Genomic DNA, 10438 nt, shown 5'->3' on the forward strand with positions numbered 1-10438 from the left:
AGCAGGCAAAAGTGTCAAGCTCTGGGCACAACAGTCTTTGTGAATCTAAGCAAGCTCTTTAGTGGTTGTGACAAAAAAGGGGCTCTGTTTAGCCCTCAACTGCAGTGAAATCAGTCTAAAATAAATTTATGTTATCCAAAGTAGGAGAAGAAAGAGCCACAGGAGATTTTAGACAACTCCCTTCTTCACAGGGATAGGCTTGCCCATGCTATTCTTCATCCTGTATGGCTGGGAAATGTAGAAGATTGAAAGCAAAGATGAACAATTACAAGTTCTTACTGAAAATACTCCTGTCATAAATAGCTTTTATGTTAATTCTGCTCAATATCCTTTGCAGATGTACAGTAATATTTCTGTCTGTGCAATAACAGATTTCTCTTGTAATTTCAGAGCTTCTAACACTCTGTTTTCCTCTATATCATTAATAAGAATATCCTTCGATGCATGCTTGCATCTTTCTCATCCATATGTTAAAAATCCTTTGTGCTACCAACCAGTTCAGCACACACACTGACTGTATAGTAGTGTTGCTCAGGATTTGTTCTGCGTTGTATCACACATTTATTATAATTGCTCATGCCTTTGAACTTCTGTGTTAGGGTCCTGTGACATGTCCAACACACACCACTCAGACCTCCTGCACATGTTTCATGTTTATGTCACTATATTCATATAAGCTCTGTTATAACTGGACTAAGTAAAGGTTACTGGATCACTCCACTTCTAATCCTTGGTTTTCAGATGCTTTCTGGCTGTTGCAAAATGCTCTGGACTGGATTTTTTTAAAATTCATAGTTTGAAGTTTCTACCCAGGAAAGACCTATTTGCAGATGACTGTTCGTTTGATTTGGTGCACACAAAGATGAGAGAGAGAAAGAAAGAGAAAATGTGGACTATACCTGCAGATTTGACACCGTCTCCCACAACATACTCCTGAAAAAGCTGGCAGCCCACGGCTTGGACAGGGGCACTCTCTTTTGGGTTAAGAACTGGCTGGAGGGCCGGGCCCAGAGAGTGGTTGTGAACTGTGCTGCATCCAGTTGGCGGCTGGTCACTAGTGATGTCCCCCAGGGATCAGTGTTGGACCCAGTCCTGTTTAATATCTTTATTGATGATTTAGATGAGGGGATCGAGTCCACCATCAGCAAATTTGCAGATGACACCAAGTTGGGGGGGAGTGTTGATCAGCTGGAAGGCAGGAGCGCTCTGCAGAGGGACCTGGATAGGCTGGAGAGTTGGGCTGATTCCAACGGGATGAGGTTCAACAAGGCCAAGTGCCGGGTCCTTCACTTTGGCCACAACAACCCCATGCAGCACTACAGGCTGGGCACAGAGTGGCTGGAGAGCAGCCAGGCAGAAAGGGACCTGACTGACAGGAATCTGAACATAAGCCAGCAGTGTGCCCAGGTGGCCAAGAAGGCCAATGGCATCCTGGCCTGTATCAGGAACAGTGTGGCCAAACAGGTCCAGGGAAGTGATTCTTCCCCTGTACTCAGTGCTGGTGAGGCCACACCTTGAGTACTGGGTCCAGTTCTGGGCCCCTCAGTTCAGGAAGGATATTGAGGTCCTGGAGCAGGTCCAGAGGAGAGCAACGAGGCTGGTGAAGGGACTTGAGCACAAGTCCTATGAGGAGAGGCTGAGGGAGCTGGGGCTGTTCAGCCTGGAGAAGAGGAGGCTTAGGGGAGACCTCCTCACTCTCTACAACTACCTGAAAGGAGGTTGTAGCCAGGTGGGGGTTGGTCTCTTTTCCCAGGCAACTGTTAGCAAGACAAGAGGGCATGGTCTCAAGTTGTGCCAGGGGAGGTTTAGGTTAGATATTAGAAAGAATTTCTTTACAGAAAGGGTAATCAGACATTGGAATGGGCTGCCCAGGGAAGTAGTGGATTCTCCATCCCTGGAGGTTTTTAAGAAGAGACTGGATGTGGCACTTAGTGTCATGGTCTAGCAACCACAGCAGTAGTGGATCAAGGGTTGAACTTGATGATCTCGGAGGTCCCTTCCAACCCAGCTGATTCTATGATTCTATGATTACATCCAGGCTCCAAGATAAGACACAGAAGAGACAATTTTAGCAATACAGGCTGATATCTCATTCATTGTCTGATAAAGTGTTCACTGCATAAGGCCAGCTTGGGGTAAAATGAACTGGCACACCCTGTGAAAGGTCAATGTGCTCTATCTACTGAAAACTGTGCAGTAAGCACATTAAGCTGCCTTTAAAGTAAACTGGTTGAGGCTAAGAAAGCTGGGCTTTCAGGTTAGGCCATTCCTGAGGCAGTACAGGCTCCACTGATTTCAGTGGAACACTACCAAGGACAAAGCTGTTTCTCCCTGTGCATCTTTCTTATCAAATGAGAGAACTGCACAGGACAGGGTATTCAGTCACATTCCAGTTCTCAAGCACAGGATCCCAAATAATTTGTCCTCCAGTACCATCATTATACAAGGGGTACATAGCAAGGTGCTTGTGATGGCAGAGGGAGAGAAGGAGGAGAAGGAGAAGAAGCAGGAGATGGAGGAGGTGGTAAAGGAAGCAGCAGAGGTGGAGGAGTAGTGGAAAGAAGCAGTTAAGCTACTTTGGGTATCAATATTAAGAGCTTCTCTGTCATCCTGGAGCAACAGTCCCAAAATGACCACCTTGACTTTGTCATTGCTCGATTTTGGGCATTAGTATTAAGTCCTTATGCAAACAGTATCCACATTTCAATTGAAAATACTTATTACCAGCACTGCCATGACAGCAGTGACTACAGATAGAGTTTAAAGTAGTAATTACAAAATATATCACAGATATATGGGAAGAAGTTCTCAGTTTTAACAATGCTTGTCCCTGCCTCAAATTAGGGCCAATGTTTTCAAACATATGGTGGCGTTTGACTATGAGGAAGCTGCTTTCATTTGTTTCCCAGGCAACAAATACTCCTTCATACCCCAATAAATAACTACAACTTAGAAGTATCATTTGATAAAGATAAATCTGACCCTAAAGCAGTCAAATCCCTATATAAATCACATGAATTATTAGTAAAAAAATATCACAAAGTTTGTGAGCTCAGTGTTGCTTGCTGGAAATAAAACTGCCAGCATATTATACGTAATTTGTTTTACTGATTTAAAACATAACACATTACAAATACCAGCAATGGGAAATATAATTTATTCCTTACAGATATTTAGTGATGTAATTATTTAGATATTCCTCCATTCTCCAGAGAGGGTAGATACAGAGACAGCTGCAATCAACAGATCATTTTTTTGTTACTGAGAAAAACGTGTAACTACACCAAGTTCTACAGTCGTACAATTATTGACACCATCAAGTGTAAAGAGAAAATATGAAAAGCCAAATCTGTACCCAGAAAAGGAAATCATCAAGTCAAGATTTGGTTTGGCTCTCAGTGGCAATGCCACTTGATGTGATGATTTGTTTGAAGCTTCTCTTTTCTCTTGTTATTAGCACAGTCATTTAAGTATTCTTCTTTGCATGTTTTATCACTGATTTCTGTAACTCTGTGGGGGAAAGAAATAAGATAGCTGTGATCACTCTTAGGAAAACCAAATGGTAAGGACTAGCACCCCCTCTCAATAGAGTGTGGGGCACCAGCAAGTGCTCCCAGCAGGAAAAACATCTTCCCTGCAAATGCCATTTCTCCGCTTTGCAAAAAGCAGTGGAAGCAGAACGGAAGGAGACGCAAGTTGCATTATATGTTATTGCCACCCTTGGTCCTTTGCATTCTGCCTCTCCCCAAAACCCCAAAGAATGGAGCGTAAGGCTTCAGTGATAACAGTCACTGGTTTGTATCACTGGATCCTCATTGTTTGGGTTTGTTCCTGCCATTACGCTTACGCTGATAATGGCAAGCTGATGACAAAATTTTTGGCACGAGCACCCTATAAATAAAGAACATTGTAAATACATTATTTTTAATATGTTGCATGGCCCTGGAGACACACCATGCCACAGTGTCAGAAGTAACTTAATAGTGTGTGTGGGCTTGCAAAATAAATGCTCCCAAAAAGTTTTTCCTCCCTTCAGGCAGCTACTCTGGCAAGTGAATAAATAATCACATCATTTGGTGTCCCAGACTCTGGAAACTCAGTGTAACTATCATGATGTTTACTGGCCTCCTGGCATCTGGAATAAAACTCTGCAATCCAAGAACAGGCACACTGGTGCCCAAAAATAATTTTCTTATATGTATGGTTTCTTCCCTTCCATCCTTCAAGTTTATTTTTGCATCTGAAGAAAAACTAGACTCGAGTCTCACAAACTCCTAAACTTTCCATAATTTCCTTTGATGTTTTCATTGTAAGTACTTCCCAGTGTGTAAAGTCTATGCCTTTTGCTGTAAGGCTATCAATTTTCATAAACAGAAGGCTTTCTTGCAACCCCCCCAGTACATCTTTACTAGGTTACAGTGTAGCAATTTGGCAATCTGCTTCTTTATTTCATTTTAAAGTAGGTAATACCTCTGTCACAACTTTGTAGGATGTAGTCAACTGCTAGAACTGGCATGTTTCCCCCATTTAAAACAAAAGGAGAGGGAAGGGAGGAAAAGAGAGGAAAAAGAAAAGAAACTAAGTTTCAGTTTGAACAGATGCAAAGCAAAGATCAAAAATTTTCCAGTCGGTGGATGTTGAGGAGAAATATGCCAAATACATTTCACAAGCCAGTTAAGCCTCTACTGGCACCTAATCACTGCCAGATGTTTAGAAGGTACACCAAGAACATCGCAAAACGCTGGCAAAATATAAACAAATAAGCCAGGGAGAAATACAAGTCGTCTTCTCGGGGCGCCGGCGAGGGGGAAGATAAAAAGCTGGGTGCCGAGATAAAACGTGCTGGGGAGAGCACTCATGACGGGACACACGCACACTCACGCACGGACACCCTCTCCCGGACCGGCACTGACCGACGCAAACCGAGCCGCGGCGGCAGCGCAGCCCCCGGTGCGCAGGACCGGGGCTCGCCCGCTGCCGGGCCGGCCCCACGCGTGACCCGGGGTCGCGGTGAGACCCGCGCTCTGCCCCTCCCGGCACCGGCTGCCCGTGCCCTGCCGGCGTCCTGCCCACAGCCGGTATGCCCTGCCCGCCACCTGCCTGCACGGTGTCTTGCCAGCACCCTGCCTACGGGCGGCTTACGCCGCTGGCACCCTCCCCACTGACCGCCCTGCCTGCACCCTGCCCGCACCCTGCCCGAAATCCCCCCTTGCTGCAGACTGTCCGCGTGCTGCCCTGTCCGCACGCTGCCCACACGCTCTCCTGCCCGCACCCCACAGATCCTGCCTGCACCCCACGGATCCTGCCTGCACCCTGCCCGCCGCCTGTTCCCCTCCCGCACACTCTTCCCGGACGCTGCCGACCCCCTCCCCGCTGCCCGTTCCCTCCCGGCCGGTGCCCGGTGCGCGGTGCCCGCGGCGCACGTGTGCGGGCGGCGGAGCGAGCGCCCGGCTCCCGTCCCTACCTTTCATCTTGGCGCCGGGGCGGGTCTCATAGGACGGACGGGGCGCGGCGGGGGCTGCCGCCGGGAGCGGCGGGCGGCGGAGCGCTCTCTGCTACTGCCGGGCCATGCCGGGGGCCGGGCGCGGCCCCGCTGCGCAGCCCCGGCCGCTGCCGCTCCGCTCGCCGTCGCTGCTCGGCCGCCGGCGGCACCGCGCTCTCCCCGCCAGCCCCGCGGAGCCCGGCTCGGCCCCGCCTCCCTCCCTCCGCCCCGGGGAAGGGGCCGCGGCCGGGGCGGCGGGGGCGGGCTCGGGGTCCAGCCGGTGGATGGGGCTGGGGGGGGTGGCACCCCGTCCCGCCGCGTCCCGCGGGACCGCGGGGTTCCCAGGTTGCGGAGCCGTGTGCAGCAGGGGCTGCCCGTGGGGAGCAGCTCGGGACGGGACTCACAGGGCACCCGCCAGTGACTGGGGAGCTTGGGAGGGAGAATGGTGCTCTCCCTCCCCACGCTCGTGGCAGGCACCTGGGGGTTTCCTCGTGGGTGTGGCCCCTCCAGGCTCGCCACCTTCACACCGCGACACGCCGACCGTGGATTCCTGAAGCGGTGGGTGCGTATCTGTCGGCTGGGAAGAGGAGGCAGGATGTTCAAAGTTCACCCTGATGCTGAATGAAGGGCCAGGAGCAGTCCTGTTGGATTCAGTGGGACTGCATGCAGTACACACACTGGAGAATGTGTGTGTATATATTTGTGGGATTAGGGATATACAGGCCAGTCATCTTTTATTTTTCTAGTTCTGGATGTTGCCAGAAATAAGTGATCGTTTCCAGGCTTCTGTTTTCATGAAAGGTGCATTTTGATTTTCTACAAAGCTCCCCATTTTTAGGCTACTGAATATAGTGATAAGTGTTTATGATCCAGCTTGGAGTATTAACATCAGTGTTGATGAAGCAGGGCTAGTGCAATGTGCACTGGTTTGTTCTGGGGATGAACAAAGTAGTGGAGACACCAGAGGGTCTTTCCTAATGCAAAGAGGAGATGCACACAATTTTGCCTTTGCAATTAGAGATATTGCAGTCTGTTGAATGTAGGGGTGCTCAAAGAAATGATTATACTACATGGTCTTTTCAGAGGGTCTATGGCTTCAAAAAGGACCATAGTGTACCAACTCAGAAAGCGTTGGAAACCTATCGGGTACAATCTTGCCTCAGCAAGGAACGGAGGAATAAAGCCACAAAAATTAGTCATTCTAGAACAAAAATTATGGAACAGATTTAGAAATCTGAATTACTTTGGTTGGTCTGATGACTTGAGTTGACCTCTACTTGATGTGTGTGTTTCGCTGATGTGGAGGCAGTACCTTTAGTTAGGGATTAACAAAAATGCTGGAATACCAGCTGCAGTAGCCATTTGTTGCTTTAAAGAAGGGCTCAGATATCAAAGAGACTCAACTCAGCTTTTAATTTATGCTCTAGTAGTTGACTAGAATATCACGAGTAAAGCACTTAAATCTGAATACAGTCATCAGGTAATTACAGACGCCCTGTAGTGTTGTGTTGGATTAGGACCACAGCTCTTGCAGTGTTGATAAGACAGACTTGTGCTTGCTCACTGGGGTGATTTATTTTGGATCCCAAGCTAATTTACAATTTTTATTTTGAAGAATCAATATAATTCAGGTTTTGAAACTAAAAGCTATCTACACTCTGATCTAAAGCCCATGAGTATGTTTGCAAGAAGAAATCTTTCCATCATTTCTCATGAAACTGGTTGAAACCAATAACGAAACTCCATTTCTCCTTAGGAAAAGCACTTCCGTTTGAAAACACAGTGCAGAAGAAATGCTTAAAGAAAAAAGAAGAAGAAAGAAGAATACTGCTTTAAGCCTGTGTCATCAGGGGATGTGCAAGGAGCAGGACTGTGCAGGAATTTAGAAAATTCCTCAAAAGTAGTAACTTATAACATTTTTCTAATTTTTTATACAGTAACATTAGTGAACTGAAGGACAGCAACCAAAATTGCAGAGACTGATGAGTGAATTGCTTTATCTGTGGAAAATATGTTCCTTACTAATTGAAAGAAAAATAATTAGTATTTTGAATTCATATGGAGTTTGATTGATTCATTAGGCCTGGGATCTGCCTCCAGTCTTGCGACTTGAAAATATTTATTAATTTGTGGACAGAGTGGGACACTTCATGTTTCTAAAGTAAGCTTCTATACTGGCTTTTAATCTTGTAAGTTGTATTCCACATTGGACTTCTTATACGTATGTTAGGAATGTGTAAGAATATCTATGTAAAAATGCATATTTTTAAATCGCTGATGATCTTCTGCTAATACAAATACAAATTTCATCCTTAGCTACTATGCAGATACCCCAGCATACTTGATTTCAGGTAACAAGAGCCTGAAACCCCTCCTCTGCTTGGGTTTCAGACAGATGTTGATCCTGAACAACCAAATCAGGTGCTACTTTCAGACTCCTCCTCTTATTTCGCCTTAGGTGTGAGCTACCCATGAAGTTGGACCTCTAAGACCTTAAACTTTCCCTCCATTTCTTATTACACAGGGGTCAAAAGATATTCCTGCTAGCTCAGTAAACTGCTGAATATGCACATAATTAGAATCATAGAATCAACAGGGTTGGAAAAGACCTCCAAGATCAAGTCCAATCCTTGATCCAACACCGCTGTGGTTACTAGACCATGGCACTAAGTGCCACATCCAGTCTCATCTTAAAAACCTCCATCGATAGTGAATCCACCACCTCCCTGGGCAGCCCATTCCAATGTCTGATTACTCTCTCTGCAAAAAAAATTTCTTCCTTCTTAGGGTTCAATACAGTATAAAATACAGGTTTGTATTATGTTGGGCGACATTACACTGTGTTGCCCAGTCCTGGGCCTTCACAAGCTTTAACTTTTTATGCACTGTTTTATATTTTTCAAGTTTCATTTAAAGCTGTGGTGAAATTTGTCGAAGACAATTACACTGCCTTTCTGGTGAAAACCACTTATCTTCTCAGGAACAGTTTCAAGCATATTTTCATATTCTTTTATTTTCAGGAAACTTTATACAGCATTCTAGGGAAATTATTTTCACATAAATGCTTCATTTTAGGGGCTTTTTGTTACTCTAGTTCAGGACATAAATTATGAGGCCTATTTTTTCATCCAACAATAGTAATATAACAACAGCTTACTACCACAACAGGCTGACTGTCACAAAGTGATCGCATGTTGCAGCCAGATTCAGACTCAGAGAAGGTCTAGAGGATCTAAACAAATCATCCTTCTTTAGAAGTGTTTACACGTTGCCTTAATATGGCTTGTTTATATCGAACTATTACAATTTATTCATCAAATGCTGACAAAAGTTACCCAAGTGAGTGCTTTGTTGTTGCTGTGGCATAGTGTGACTTTAAGCACTTACCAACAATGTGAGTTGCTTATTTTTTTCCTTGCTACAGTCTTCTCTTGAATATCAAGGAAGTTCATTTATAATGGTTCACATTCACTTTTGCTCTACAAAATGTGTTCAAATTCAGCAGTAATCCAAAAGAGAAAGGGGCAAATTTAATCTTCCTGTAAATAATAAAGAATAAGTAGTGCAGGCTGTGCCGAAGTGATTTAAACCCAGAGGTAATGTGCTCAGTTCCTGTTTCCTTTGATTCTACTTCACAACGGACCATTGCCCTTGCCTGGCTCCTTCCCAGAGCTTAACCTACAAAATTTGAGCTCTTTGGCTCTTTGGCAAGCTTTGGAGATGCTGGAAGCCTTGGTCTGTGCACATGGAGGTATGTGTGGCATTCTCTTTTGATCGACAGCCTTCTCATAGCCTGAGCCCATGTGCCATACAAAGGGCAAGAATTAAATGTAAAAAAAGTCTGAAAAAGAATTGCATACATCACTGAGGAGAACTGCATGTGACACAGGAACCATATGTGGAAGATCATTTGTCTGATGTAAGTGCCTTTTGGGTTCAATACAAAATGTGCATTTGAAAAGTAAGACTTGAGTATTATAACATATTTTAAGGATAAATCTTTTTCTGTGCAACAATTTCATATTGTTGTTAATGACCGTTTTGGACCTGTGCCCAGAGTGAAGATATTATCCTTGTATCTGGCTAATGAGTTTGTAAATGATCCTGAACAAATGGTGAAGTTATTTATTAATAATTTTGTTAAATCTGCAGATGAGCCTTTTCTTAATCTGGGTAATTAGCATCATAATTTGAAAGTATTTAGTTATCTTGACTTGTCTCTGGCAAGTAAGGTTGGTTTTTGTTTTTTCTTTCCTAGTTTTTGATTAACTGTGAGACTGAGGGAGATTCTATAAGCAGCAGAACACCTGGCTATCTTTTCAATGTGCCAGAATTACTCAGAGATACAGACTTGTTCCTAGCTATGGTTTGGATGTTGATCATGGAAAGGCTAATGTGCAACTTCTCTTGTCTTTCAATTACTTTGACCTTTTTCTTTTAGAAACTGGATTTCTTGGAAGGAAAACACAAGACAGCTCTAGAATAGACTGGACCGTCACATTGCATTAAATTTAAAGAAAAACAAAATGCTGGAATGCAATTAGGAGTACAGCTATTACGATTACCTGCAGATGATATTTAGGGACTACTCTTTCATATTTTTGGTATTTTATAAAACACATCATTGTGGGGCTTATTAATACTTTGAAAGAAGAGTGATTATTTGCGGTTCAGAAAATTTGGGAAATTTTATTCTGGCAATTTACAGACCAATTTCCTTGCACAGTATTTTGTCAAAATTGCCTAAAACAATTGTAGCTGTTGTGTCTGCTGAATATCCAAACTGATGTAATATTTGACATTTGTGCTCCAAAATTTCCATAGTGAAAAATAATTCCATTACTGCTAGAGTGCTTAAATGTTCAAGATAGAAGGACCAAGACCAAATAATTAGTGCCAATTTTATTAGGATCTTTGCAGAAGCAGAGTTTTATACATAAGTAATAACATTTGTTT

At 44.4% G+C, this 10438-nt stretch overlaps 1 protein-coding gene across 1 annotated transcript in view; it reads right to left on the reverse strand.

The window, feature by feature from the left end:
• The window catches only part of COLEC12 (collectin subfamily member 12), a 102622-nt gene extending 97107 nt beyond the window's left edge, over positions 1 to 5515 (reverse strand). The window contains exon 1 of the mRNA XM_027675664.1: positions 5465 to 5515. Within this exon, the coding sequence (XP_027531465.1) occupies positions 5465 to 5471 (7 nt within the window). The 5' untranslated portion in view covers positions 5472 to 5515. The remainder of the gene's footprint in view (positions 1 to 5464) is intronic.
• Positions 5516 to 10438: the final 4923 nt, after the last annotated feature.

The sequence above is a fragment of the Neopelma chrysocephalum genome, unplaced genomic scaffold, assembly GCF_003984885.1.
Source record: "Neopelma chrysocephalum unplaced genomic scaffold, ASM398488v2 Primary Assembly neopelma1_22, whole genome shotgun sequence".
Taxonomy (NCBI): Eukaryota; Metazoa; Chordata; class Aves; order Passeriformes; family Pipridae; genus Neopelma; species Neopelma chrysocephalum.